The 14,103-nt window shown below is 46.7% G+C and overlaps 1 protein-coding gene across 6 annotated transcripts in view; it reads left to right on the top strand.

The window, feature by feature from the left end:
- LOC106112831 (exocyst complex component 3-like protein 2) overlaps window positions 1-14,103 on the top strand; it is a 54,864-nt gene that overhangs the window by 29,167 nt on the left and 11,594 nt on the right. For 5 of the 6 annotated variants that reach the window (XM_027794623.2, XM_055800070.1, XM_055800060.1 and 2 more), the window contains 7 exons: window positions 760-1,354; window positions 3,047-3,164; window positions 7,242-7,316; window positions 9,314-9,414; window positions 10,455-10,547; window positions 11,833-11,965; window positions 13,147-13,257. In XM_027794623.2, coding sequence (XP_027650424.1) covers window positions 760-1,354; window positions 3,047-3,164; window positions 7,242-7,316; window positions 9,314-9,414; window positions 10,455-10,547; window positions 11,833-11,965; window positions 13,147-13,257 — 1,226 coding nt within the window. The remainder of the gene's footprint in view (window positions 1-759; window positions 1,355-3,046; window positions 3,165-7,241; window positions 7,317-9,313; window positions 9,415-10,454; window positions 10,548-11,832; window positions 11,966-13,146; window positions 13,258-14,103) is intronic. The other variant, XM_055800088.1, reaches the window with a different exon arrangement.

The following is a 14,103-nucleotide window of genomic DNA, read 5'->3' as shown; positions in this document are numbered from 1 at the left end:
TGCCTTGACAGGACGTCTGGTGATCCGGGCAGTGGCACAGTCACCACAGCTTTTTGCAGATGTGGAAGTCACGGGGGTTACACAAATGCCCATTGCTGAGACAGTGCATATAAGTAGCCCACCTTCTGATTGTCACCTTTGAGCAAAATATATAGCGCATGTAGTCATTCAGGCTAGCTAAAAAGCCCCGGCAAAGAGAGGGCCCTGGACTGCACTGCACAGTCTCAGCCCAAGACAAGAGCTCGCTGGCAGGAGTGACAGCCTCTGTAGCCACGCAGAACCTGTGAACAGGTGGGAGGGACCTTACAGGAGGGTTTGCAGCACTTTGGTCCTGCCAGGGTTTCTGCAGAGAAGACAAAGGATTCCTTCTGGGCTTGACTTGCAGCTCTTGGCTCTTCCAGAAGATATCCTTTCTCTAATGCTTTTCTTCTGGACAAAAGGTACATTCCTTAAGGAAAGATTGTTATTAATGAACCTGCATTGCCCATGTGAGGAGGTCTACTGGGATGATGACAGAAAGCTGCAGAAGACTAGTGTGCAGGCTTAGTTAGCCTGGTGGAGAAAGGACAAAAGAAAGAAAGTGCTTGTCCTGAGGAAACAGAGAGGTGCTAGTGCTAGACCTTAAGTGAGATGATCTTGAGTAGATCCTGAGGAATTCTGGGATACATATAAAATACATACTTCAGTACTCAGATATTAAAGTGATGGTTTCTACAGAGGAGCAAACAAACATCAAGTTGTCTTGTTACTCTGTTGCAGAGGAAACCATCTGTGGATTCATTGAGCAAGGAAAATTTTTTGAAGCTTGTGATTATATTTATGATCTGGAGCATTCTGGTAAAGATGGCATGGAAAAGTCTGAATCACTTTATATGCTACTGGCTGAACGAATGTGGACTGTGGTGGGAGAAGCACTCAGTGGAAATGGTAGGATGTTCCTGGAGCCATTGCAGTCAGTAGGGGAATCACTGAAGTGGGAGAAGCAGAAGGAAGTGGAGTTGCTTGGCAGCAGCCAAGAGACAAAGTCTGTTTCCACCTGGAGTCCAAACTTCTGGAGGAAAGATCTGGAGGAAAAACTAATACAGTACCTGACAGCCCAGATTCCCCTGTTTTGTTCTTCTGATAACACAGACGAGGATGCACTAAAACAGCATCTGAGTCAGCTGGAAACAACGTTTCTCCCCAGCCTGGAGCAAAGAAACGATGTCTTCAAGGAAGCAGGACTGCTCGTCACCTACGCCTGCTGCTGTCATGCCTCTTTGTCTTCTCACCTTTCCACGCTTACTGACAGTAACCATTTCAGCTTCAGCCAATGTCTTTCAGTTTATGAATGGAGCCTTAAAATGTACAAAAGGTATGTTTAAAGGACTCCTTTTTCTCTACATTTTTTTTTATGTCTCTGTCCTTCAGTTCTGAGCACAATCCCTGCTTCCTATTAATGCAGTGGTGCTCAGGACTCTTGCTGAGTTTAGGCTCGCCCACTGCCTGTTTTACATTCTGTGCTCTCAGAATCAAAGCCTGTTTTCATTGCAGTGCTGCCTCTTTCTAAATCCTTGGTATCAGGCTCTGAGGCTTACCTGAGGTGCGCGGGTATTTCTCTACTGGACTCCTGTTGGACATGCACAGTGTCCTGCTTTCTTGAACAATTTCTTTTCTGACATTAAGCCTTTTTTAGCAAGGTCCATAATACTCCGATTACTCCAGAATAATTTTCTTTTGCCTTTATGTCAGCATAGTGCTCTGTGTATTTCTATTGTTGTCTTTGTTCTCTTGCTGCTTTATCTGGCTTGTAGTTTGACCAGTTGTTTCCATATTTCCTGCATTAGTGTTCAGATCACAGGAAAAACATATAGCAGATCATTAAATTCCTGCACAAGTTTGGGAAAATGGATGTGGCTTTCTCCATGATCTGAAGAACGGCACATCTGGGATCTTTTGGTCCAATGTGAATTTAATGCCTGTGGGTGCCATCAAAACCTGAAGTTTTCTTGTGATTTATTTGTGTATGACAATGGTAGCTGAAGTGTTTGATTCTCTGTGTCCATGGTTATTTTGCTACTTGACAGCTCCAATCTCATTATGTCCTAATAGTTTTCAGCCCTTTTGGGTTATGTGATTGCTTCCATCCAAGCCTATAACTTCTCTGTTCCTTGTGTTAATTACATTCATAAACTCTTGATTAGGTCATAAGCAGTTAATCAGGTGGGCTTTTACCCTCATCAGCTCCCAAAAGAGGGAGGCAGGGTGGTGGGTACATGCTGTCCTCAGACACATGGGAGACATCTGGCCAGGATGCATTACTTCTATTGCTGCCTTTAAAATGGTAAGACCTTAGAGTAATGGATTGATGAAATATTGAAAATTTACCATGAAATCAGAGGTGAATAGTTACATCATTTAAATATATAAAGAAAAGCTCAAAGATAGTGAAATATGTTATGCAACTGCTGAATTCCTTCAAGAAAAAAAAAAAACCCAACAAAACAAAACAAGAAGCAAGAACAGCCTGTGACTGTATTAGTGACAGAAGGTAGTGAAGAAAGTGGAGATGAGAAAACCAGAGATGCCAGACTTAACTATTTGGATTTTCCTCTCTGAATACGGTTACAGCCTTAATGAAAGCTCATGTATAGATGCAGTTGTCCTGGTATATAGCTGCTTTTTATTCCATTCAGAGACAATACCTGATGCTTGCAAAATTGTGCATCCATGAAAGCGTGCTCAGGTGACTGCCCGAGCTCAAGAAGGAATTCAGCAGCAGCGGTGAGGGAAGGGGAGAGGGAAACGACTAGCAAAAAGTGTAATTTGGGCAGCAAATACAGGAAGAAGGAAAAGAAAGAGCACAAAAGAATAGCTGGCAAAGGTGCACGATGATCATCTACTGTGTTGTGGCTGTGCTGACACTGCAAATGCCGCTGGGTGCTTGCAGGGCGCCCCGCTGGCTTGGCACGAAGCTGTGGTGCCGAGCAGGGGGTGCCAGGTGGGCGACAGGCTGCGGACCAGTGGGAGGCTGCCCCTCTGGCTGAGCTCTTCTTTCTGAATGCAGTGGCAGCGAGACGTGTCTGAGACCCAGGCAGATCTCCCAGCACAGCCTTTCCCTTGGTGTGCAGTGTCTCATGTGGATTATTTTGAAGACTGAGGAAAAGTTACTTGCATTCGCCCGGGTAAGGACTCAGGAGTTTACCCTAATCTGCCTGTTTTATTCCCACAGTTGTAAAATAAGGAATGGCTTTGTTGAATTCGCTGTTCCCTTGCTAGCTGAGCCAGCTCTGCTCAGGTAGCCGTGAGCTCCAAGGTCTCCATCTTGGCCAAGTTTTGTTGCAAAGCGCAGGTGTGAAGATCCATGACTGTCTTCTGCCAAAGGAATGGTGCCCTGTACTTGTTCCTTAGCAAAGAGATGCTGGGACGTTTGCAAATCTCTGTTCGTCCTGTTGCTGCACCTTCATGGTGCTGCCATCTGTTCTGCTCAGAAGCCAATGCATCTGGAGGAAAGGAGGAAGGCTTTGGGTGAAATCCACTTCCTTATCAAAGGCCATTTCAAGATGCTGTTCATCTTCTCTCCAACTGTTAATAAGCCCATGGTGTGCAACAGTTGGGTTTTTTTATAGCCTTTTTGCCTCAGCTGCGCAGAAGACTGAGGCTGCTGGGTTTGTCTGTATGTTGACCCCTCACAGCCCTCTCCAGCCTGCTGGACTGACGCTGCTGAGGTTACAGCAAGGATTATTTCCAGAGCCCAGCACAAGAAATGCAGCTGGAGCACACCCAGCACAGCCCTCCTGTAGGGTCAGAGCTGGGCACCCTGCCTTGCGATCCCACAGGTGGCCTCAGCTACAGGGCTGCAGGATCTCTTTCTTTTCTCAGCAAAGCTCCCCCTTTGAAGAACGCTGTTGAGGTGTGTGGAATACAAAGGAAGCAGGGCAGATGTGTTGTAGTGATGGGGAGCTCCAGAGGAAACCATGCTATTTGGAATACCCAGTGGATGGAGCCTTTTAGATTCAGCTAAAGCTGAAATGCAACAGCAGGATTTGCCACACTCATCTCTCTTGCTTTCCCTTTCCACTAGCCCATGGTGAGCAGAGCAGGGGAAATTCCATGACAAACTGCTGAATCATCCCAGGGAAAGTACTCTAAATTGCGGAGATTTTCCTCAAGACCTATTCCCTGAAGGAGAACACAAAGGCGGTCACAAACATGGGAGTAGAGGTGCCAGCTGGTGACAATATGCTTAAAACCTACTGATTTCAGTGTTTAATACTAAGCATCTTTATGGGCTGTTTCCGATGATTACTCTGGGGAAGACCACATGTTCTTAAGGTCTGCTTTTAGCACGTATTTCAATGAAGGAAATGACTTTGCTCAGGGTGGTGCTGGTGTCGTTATCTTAAAGCGTGTCACTGAGTCATTTGCAAGCCCTCAAAGATGCTGACTAACAGTGATGGAGATTTTAGCTTTTTTTTTTTCCCCTTTTTTTTTCTTGGTTCCTTCTAATGTAAATAGCTGGAGAATGCTTTTGTTTAATTGTGGGCTTTCTGCTTTCCTGACATATGATGTGGTGAGCAGTCTCACCTATCTGGCAGTGGTTACAAGTACTTGTGTCATGCTGCCCTGAGCTGGCTGCATTTTTTCATGCCACTTTGGATCTGGAAGCATCACAGCTCTATACGATGCCACACTCTACATAAAGAACCAGGCTGGAATTGCTGGGGAGTGTAGCATGACAGCATCCCAGCTCGCTTCAAACCTGACCAGCTTAGGACCAGCTCTAGGTTCAAGTTAATGAGTTTAAGTGGACCTGAGCTGACTCCATTTGGAAAAATTATGGATGTCTCTTCACTAAGCTCAGTGGTATAGCTTATAAAACCTGCTTTATCCCTCTATTTCTTTCTCCAGGATATCCCACCACTTAATTATTCCAAATATGCAGGAAGTGCTATTGAGCAAATATCCTGTCAGTTATCTCTGAGTGATTTTAATATGTAACTGTGACTGTAAATCAGATGGTGTGGTTTTTGCCACTTCAATGGATGACTAAATTTTTCTAAATGAAAACAGACTGACCAGAATAAGCCATGGTCTGTTTTGCCTATGAATACCCAGCTTGTTGCTGGGAATGTCAGCCTGGTATCTGTGCAAACTAAAAGCACTTTAAACAGAAATGAGTGATGAGAACTGTGACCACATCTGAAGGTGCTGAGAACTTAGGCACCACGAGGGGCCCAAAACCACTGCAGGAAACTTTGCCAGATCTACATGCAGGCGGTGTTCCCTCAGCCCAGGCATGTCTGGGGAAAAGGGGGCTTTGTGCCTTTTGAGGTTGCAAGGTTGGTGAACTTGAAATGACGGTGCCATCGACTGGCTTGTTGATCCATCACCCCTGCCCTTGCTGGGGAATTTGACATGAGTGCAAGGCAAACCTCCCAGCATGACACCAGGGTTCATTCTGATACTAAGCAGTGGAAAATGAACTTTTCATCCCCTCCTTCTTCAGCCTCAGCTCAAAACTGACTCTTTGCCCAAAACCAGAGAAGGCAGGACCAGACATGCACACCTGGACAAAAGCTCGAGGAGGGCGTACGCTGACATGCAAAGGATCACTTGGATCTCTGTTGTCTTACCTTCCTCCCTTTGTTTCTTCAAGTAGACAAAAAGACTGACAAGTTCATGTGCTTTGGAGAATTTGGACTGACAACCTGCTGCTGCCCAAGTAAATGAGGCTCTTCTGCCTCCCTGCCTGCTGGTGTGTCAGCAGTGCGCTCCCACCAGTGTTGAGTGTGTTTGCCAGTTTTGACCACACTTGATGATGATGTAGAGGTCTCAAGGATGTTAAATTCTTGCATGTTTTAAAAGAGCAGCTGGACAGATGAGGCACCCAAGTTATAACTCAGCACCCTGCGTTTTCCAAGAGGAAGCAGTTGGTTGGGCAGTCAGCACAGGTGGGCTGGCCATCCATGGAACTGAAGCTTTACAAGATGGGGTGCCATGTCTTGGTCAGACAGGGAGGAACAAGGAGGAAACTGGGCCTGTTTGTTACAGCAGAAATTCTGGTCCTCTCAGTGTTGGAGCTTTGGTGCCTGAGGTGCTGGTGTCACCACAAGAGCTACAAACAAGTAAGCTTGTGCTAATTCAAACACGTTGTCTGATCCAAAGCAAATAACTACCATGGCTCAACAACTTATTGCTTTGCAGTTGCTAACTAGATGCATGCTTTGTCCCACTGGGGAGCAGGACTTTCGTGTTGGTTTAAGCCAACACATTTTACTGTGCAACTGGGGCAGGCTAGATGTGTTTGTGCAGCTCGGCTGGGATGTGTTATCTCAGCACATAGTGTTCACACAGTTGCTCGGTCAGGTGATGAAACTCAGGAGGAAAGGAGTTTTTCGTGGGTTATTTACAACTGCTTGTTTGTCTCTGATTAACACTTTTCAATAAGTATGGTAGAGCAGTTGTTTTGAATATACTTCTGGTGAAATTCTCCAGTGACAACCACGTATTTCCTAATTCATCAGCCAGAAAAGAACAAAGATAAAAATGGAAGGTCTTGTACATTCTTTCTGTTTCCTTGGAGGAAAATGCAGAAATGAAAGAATAAATAAGCAAGCCAGGCTTTTGAGTTTAAAGCTTTTATAAAGGTCAGATCATGTTTTAAGCAATGAGCCCTTTCTCTGCAGTGTTAGTTTTGTTTTTACAGCCCATTCAAAGTAACATAAGCCAGCCAAGTCTTGGGAAATTTCCCATCGTGCAGCCTCATGGGGCTCATCTCACCATGACAGTAGCTCTAAACACTAACCCAACTCCTCTGTGCACTCACAAGTCCCTGGCTCAAGTGAGGGAATGCTTTTAATTAATGCTGGCTGGTTTATGCGGGTGCTGGTTGGAGTGAGGAAGGGTGGAAAATCTCAGCTACAGATGCTGGCAGCACAGAGTTGTGTATAAAAAGTTGTTTTGCTGCGTGGACACCTTCATTTGGGCTAAGCTAACTAAAGAAGACTGTAGTTAACCTGAGCTGACACTGGGATGAAAGAAAGCTGCAAATCATTTAAACTCAAACAAACAATGTAGAACAAAACAGAACAATGTTATTAGGTCAGCTGGAAAATAGCCAGGCTTTGGGTTAAATGCGATGGCCAAAAAAATAGAGGCAGAAATTCATCTAGTCTAAATGCATGAGAGGCTAGGAAACCTAACTTGTTATGAATGCCATTGTATCTCAACTGTTATTTTTTCTTCTCTTTAATATTTAGACGGAAGTAGGGAAGGCCCTGAAAGAAGCCTTTGATATTGGGAAACCCCCTTGTGCAGATGCTGCAGTCATTCAGGTAAACTAGGGGGAACCGTAAAGCTCTCATACTTTGGGGCAGTCGTGTTTTTGCACACAAGTATGCAGGTATTTGGCAAAACCCAATTTCGCATGTCTTGGGCTAAGCTCGGTGTGTATGTTAACCAGTCTGCTTTGCGTGAGTTCTGTGGAGCACTTTTGTAAGAGCAGCGAGAGTTGCCAAGCCACGGCAGGTCCCCTCATCTGGCTGTGCCGATGCAGGCAGCTTGCTCCCTGCTTATGTGCTGGGTACGGCTGCGGTTGCTGCCCTGATGGGTCAGGCAGTGCAAGGGGCTACTGCAGAGCACAGCCAAGGCATGTGCTTGAAGGGCATGGCAGGAGCACGCTCTGCTGATTTAGAAGCAGTACGTACCGTGGCCAGAGGGTGTTTGGATCAAGACCCGCAGAAGGCTTAAAATAAATCCTGGAGTTTACGCGTGGACATCAAGTGATGCTAGAGATCAGGGGCAGGTTGTGATTGCAGCTTTCTTCTCCACTGCCACCACCCCAGTGGCAGCCCTGATTCAGGTCATGAGAGAGGGAAGAAGCCCCTTGGTCCTTCGGGGTGGCAGGTGGCTGTTGGAGGCTGGCGGTAGGCATTGCAGAGTAACTGCCCCTGGCCTTCCTTGTGAGGATACAGCTTTAGCTGGCAAAACCTGGCTTTTCTGGCCCAGCCCAGACCCAGGCACCAAGTGCAGAGCTCGTGGAGGGGACTGCTACCTCCTTGTCTTGTCCCTGTGCCTGATGGAGCCATGAAGCAGTGATGTACATGTGCTAGGGTGGATTTTAGCTACTGAGCTGGCTTATTTTTTTGTGTTTTCCTCCTGCTTCTGGCCAACAGAGCAAAGGTTTCTAATGGGGACCAGGTCAAAGCCTGGTTTGAATGCTGTGGTCCTCATATTTGCAACATCTGGCCGTGCTTCAGCACGAGTAGTTTTGCTCTGTTGTGAATGTAACTGACAGGTTTGAATGCTCTGCAGTAGGTGATGGAGAATCCTGGATAAATAGGCAAGCCTTTGAATGAAATTTAATGAAATGATGAAATTACCAGCTCCTCAGGTTTTTCAGACTGACACTTAATGATAGGATAGAAAATGATCATGGTGTCATGGAAACTCATCAGCCATGATTTCCTGACACTTTGAGGTGGCATATTTTATCCAGTTCTTTTGGGCGAACTTTTACATCTGTTGTGAACAGTGGAAAAACCCATTCATGATGCGAGTCACCCTTTGTCTTTGGCTGATGCTTCCCAGAGCACTGGGAAAGCACAGCATATGAGTCCATCTGTCTCCCTTTATCCATCTGGCTCTCCTCCCCTTACAAGCTTTTGTTTCCACCGAGCGACTAACAGGCAGCATTAAGTTGCCACCTGCTCAAGCCTGCCCAGTATGGGGTGGATGTTTAGCTGTCTGGCACAGCCCACCTCCTGCAGGCACCTGGGGCATCCAACTGGGGTCAGTGGGGTGAGACAGGCGCCGTAGGGTTTAACACACATTGCTGTGGCAGGTGATAGCGGTGGTGGCCAGGAAGATGACACGTGCCTTCTTCAGACACCCCTGGTAGAGACCCTGGCAGAGGTGCAGGGCACACAGAGCTGCCTAATCTATTTTTAGCAGCTGCACCCAAATTTATCTGCGAGGGTGAGCCAGAAGTGCAGGTGCTCCCGCAGACGGCAGGTCTGTGTACGAGCTGGGCTGCCAGGCTGGGCATCGGTAGCAGAAAACATCTGCAGGGACAGGCTTTCTGCTGAGCACAGGGCTTGACTCCGGCCTGTTGCCCACGATGAAGGCAGCAGTAGCAAAGGTGTAAGATCAGGCATTAAAATCAGCGCCTAAAAAGTACTTTTATTTCCCCAAGGGCTCTCAAAACCAAAGTGGAAGTTGTTGCCTGGAAGGCAGAGGGATTTGCAGCAGGGCGAGGGATGGGATGCATTCCTGTTCACTGCATAGGGAACAAATGGCTTTGACCTGCTCTTTCACACCTTGTAATCTACAGATACTAACAGAGAAGACAGAGGCTGCCTGGCATGTCAGTGAGAGCCTGAGCGAGAGGGTGGAAGCTGTGTGCCTGGAGGAGTGCCTGAGGTTCCTGGAGAGGTAGGAAACATGCTGTTTTCCTCCTTGACGATGTACTCAGTGCTCAAAAGAAAGAAATCCTGATGAAGTGACTGCTGATGCTGTTTTCCCCTGGATCTGCCATTGCCCGTTTGTTTCCCATCATCAAGTTGTTACTGGAGACACAGTGCGTCACTGCTCTTTATGTGCTCAGCATTTGCTGTTGGACCGAAGCTGAGAGAACAAAGTGCACCTGGACTTGCCCGGACAGGTTAAAGCCTTAGGGAACTTTCTGGAGAGGGTCAGACCTTAAAAACAATCAGAAGGAGGGGCAGCTACATAGCCAGTGCCCAGACTTGGCCCTTCCTACCCTGGCTGTGCTTCCCAGGCCCAGTGCTTTTTGCCAGCTCTCTGGGAGGGTGAGGAGCTCTGCTCTGTCCTGTTCCGCAGAGGAGGACCAATGTCTTCTCATCTTCTGCCCTCTCACCACTTCTTGTGGCTTCCTTTGTCTACTTGTTCTTAGGCATCTCTCTCCCTGTGTATCCCCCGCAGCAGAAAATGCCTGTACTGCTGATTGTAGGTGAATATTTCAGAAGCAGGTTTGATTTAAGATTCCTGACCCTTCACATTATAAGAAAAAAGAAAATTCCTATGAAACGGAATTGTCCAGGAGCCGTTTGTGAGACAGAAACTGTGGTGAAGCAGTCAATAGACTTTGCGGGTTATTCCTACAAGCTGAGGCTTTATTCTGCACTTTAACAGCAAAGCCTGAGCTGCCTCAAAGAAGCGTTGCAACAACAGCAACGGTAAAATGAACCTCCTGCCTGTCGATTGAGGGAGCAGCGGCTCCCAGGCAGCTCGAGGGCTCTCCCTGTGCTGTTCCTGTGCCCTCCCTCCTCACCATCTGGGCAGGACAGAGACCGTCTTTGTCCTGCTGTAGATCCCACCTTGGGGAGTGAAACCGTACACTCTGAAAAGACAAATAATCACAGAATATTTCTCCCATTTGTTGCTGGGCTAATGCTGTAAGATGCATTATGGAGCACGCCAGCTTAAAGATATGTCTTCCTGTTTTAATTTAGCTATGAAAATGAAGTAAGAAGCTTTCTCCAGCTTGATGGCTGCCCAGAGATCTGCAGCAGTTTACGAATCCTGCAGAACTGCTGCATTTTCAGGTTAGAAACCAGACCCTGTGGCATGGGAAGCAAAATTACTTTTCTGCTGTCTGATCTTCTTCTAACTCTGCTATGGGGTCTGCCTTGCCTCCAGTTGTATCTGGTGATCCAACCCCATGCATGCCAACCCTTAAGCATAGAGGGAGCCAGCTGCGGCCAGCAAGACCCCTTCAGAGCTGCCCTGGCTGCCACAGCAAGAAGGAGACTCGGGTGGGGGCTATGCCCGTGGCTGCTGTGTTGGCAGCGCTGTACTGCTGCTTCTTGCCTTCTCCTAGCCCCTGCAGGTGCCTGTGGTCCACCATCGCCCTCCGCCTGGTGCCCATCCTGCTGAGCAGGAGGCAGGCAGCAATGCTGTGTTGCATGTAGGGACATTATCCCGGCAAACACTTCTGTGGTTCCTTTCCCTGGCCTGATTCTCCTTCATTAGCAAAGCCTCATAAATGTCACACTGAGATGTGTGTGCTAGCGCACTTCAAGGTAAGCCCAAGCTTAAGTGCTCTGCTGAATGAAATCCAGTCGAACATGCCAGGTTTTCCCTGGGGTTGCTAGGAAGGAGGGAAGCAATAAAGCACAGAAGGGTGGGGGAGGATGTTTGCACCTACAAGCTAATTTCAGAAGTGCTTGCAGCGATGGAGAAAACAAGGTTGCCTCTCTTCTTCCTGTATAAAACTATCCGGGGATCTCTGGAGTCAGCAAAATGCCCAAATCCAGCATATGCCTAGTGCTTACTTGACATCAGAGCCTTGTGTTGAGCCTAGGTAGCTTGGTTTTTTGTTTGTTTTATTCGTATGTTGCTGATGCTGGATACTCTGAGTTTTTCCAGAAAGTAAAATGTCTGGTTTCAAGCTGGTGATCATTTTAACCAGGATTTGCTGACTTGAAGACTGTTCTGATGGAAGATAATTGTTTGTCTTGTATTTGTGGGGTGTCAGAGGCACACAGGATTCTCACCCCTACTGCATTTGTCAAGGCCACTTTGTGCCTACTCATTTTTGAAAATACTAGAATTGTTACTTATCTGATGTCACTACTGATAGGTACAAGTGGCATTTATGTACATTGAGCTTTTGTGTCCTTGTGGCAGTATCTTAATGAGAGCCATCCAAAAGATGGGTGCACATATGCGGGTCACTGAACTAGCCCTGAACCTGAGCATGTGTCCATGCAATTACCCAGGCAGTCATATTGGTTACTGTAGGAAAAGTTTTGATCTGAGAGAATAACCCGATTTGATCTGATCAATACTTTCCATATCCCACCTCTTTTTTTTTTTTTTTTTTATCAGGACTGTCTGGTGTAAGCTAACATACATTTGCAGTGCCAGCACTGGTCAGGATGTTAAGGTAAATGGATTACTAGACAGGATGGAGGATGAGGTTACGGAGCATTTTCTGCAGACAGTCACTTCTAAAGTCAAGGTATGGAAGACCCATGTTAACACTAAATATTTTCAGACTGTAGGGCAGGCACTCACTTCACTGTCATGTCCTGATTTGGAAAGGGTAAAACCATAGTTTTCTAAAAAACATCTTCAGGCCCAGTACCCTCCTCTGCCTTGTCTGAAGCTGTATATTGACAGCTTCATCTCTTCCAGTTTTTGTGATCCCAGTTCCACTGTTTGCAGTATTTGCTGTTGTGCTACAAAGGGGCATCCAGACCCCAATGGTTGAACCTCACCTGGTACCTACTCATCTGCAGCAGCTGGGTATCTTCCTGGGGCAGTGATAATTCACGGAGCCCAAGGCTGTGGTGGTTAGTCAGTGTAGAGAAGGCTGATCAGAAATGTATACCTCCCTTGGGATAAGTTCTCCTCCTTCCACACTTTCTAATATTAGACTATTCACCTTCATATCCTGGGCTCCATGTCTGGATAACACACAGTTGCAGGCTCCTAATAGCGTGTGGTGTTGTATGTTTCCTTGGGAAGTTCCCCCGAGCATCTTCAGGCTCATTGCACAGGCTCCCTTGAGCATGCTGAAGGCAGCAAGAGGAAAATGACAGAAGAATCCCTGGCCACACTGTGCCGTTTTGGTCTCCAGAGCTCATTGCCAGCCTGTCCCATGGGTCCACACATTGAGATGGGAGCTGGGGGTGGTTCTGACAAGGGAGTGCAGACAACCCTGGGGAGAAACAGGAGACCTAGGGCTCAGGTTTTCAGTCCTTCTCTGGCTGTGTCGACATGGGCTTCAAATCATGAAAGACAGAGCTTATCCCTTGCCTTATACTTTCCCATTGAATAAGAGGCAAAACGGCCACATTGGGAGCAGGATGCCAGAGCAGAAGGGCGCACAACGGCTCGCTCTTCCTCCACTCCCCATCCGCAGGAGCATGTTTTAAATAGTCCTTGGGTTAGAGCTATTGCCACCCGTTTTTCATAGGTGTTGGTCTTCCAGGTTTGGTCTTAAGAACTTGATACATCCTTCATGAGTTTGAGTTTTTTCTTTCGTGCTTTGCTTGTCTTTGAAATGAAGGCACAGGATGCTGCAGCTCATGGAGGAGTCTGAGAGCAGAAAGAGCAAAAGCACAATAATATGTGTCTGTTGTCTGTGTGGTGTCTCTACGTATGCACCCTTTGACTCCGTCTGTCCCTTTTCCTCAGGGAACACTGAAGGAGCACTTCAAAAAGTGTGACAGTGGTTTTAACCACATCCTCGAATTCTTAAAGCAAAGCTTTTTGGCATTTGGAAAGGAAAAAATAGACAAATATGAGGTAAGAAATAAGTAAGAAAGTAAGAACAAGAAATCACTAAAACTAATCCTTGAACCTCTGGATGGCACAGTATTTGAACATTAATCCAAACTATGATATTGTGTGTTGTTAAAAGGGCTTTTAAAGATCTATTGGCCTCAGTCCAGTTCCTCTCTCCAACAGAGTTGGACATCTTCACTGTGACAGCTAGGACCTTTCTGTAATCTCAGCAGAGAAATCAACAAGTGGAGGAATGTGGAAACTGAGTGTACCTCCTATATACAGAGAGGGAGCACTGGGCCATCTCTGATCCTACCATTCCCCCAGTACCATTATACTGGAAATCTTCTCAGTCTCTAATGTGCTTCAGCCTTAGTTGTAAGGAATATTTATCCCTGTGGTGGAGAGTGGACACATGGATGGCAAGGTGAAAGGTCCAGATCCCCAAAGGATATAGTCTCTCAGGCAGAGGGTTGTCCAAGAACAACCTCACAGAGTACCTTTTTCTCACCTTTACAGTAGCCTAAACAATTTGTCTAGGGTCTCACAACACCCTTGAGTCTGCCTCTTTGGCAATGAGATTGGTACCTGGGGTACCCTCTTTTGCGTGCAGATCGAATTTGCTGCTGTTACCTGTGCCACACATGTCCCCTGAAGCACTGGGCTCCCAGGTCAGCAGGCTTTTTGTCAGTGCTGAATTTAATTTATTCTGAAATGTGGAAAAAAGTAATGGGACAGAAAAAATTAGGAGCGATTCTGATATTGTTCAGAGCCTGTCACTGGACATTATGTCACATTAGTGCTGGGGCAAGCAGCAGCTCGGTGGTGGAATGCTGTGCCAGAACTGTCTGTCTCTTGCTTTGTCTG

Source organism: Falco peregrinus, chromosome 1 (genome assembly GCF_023634155.1).
Source record: "Falco peregrinus isolate bFalPer1 chromosome 1, bFalPer1.pri, whole genome shotgun sequence".
NCBI lineage: Eukaryota > Metazoa > Chordata > Aves > Falconiformes > Falconidae > Falco > Falco peregrinus.
The sequence above is the reverse complement of the archived record's forward strand: the minus strand, read 5'-3'. Positions and strand labels throughout refer to the sequence as shown.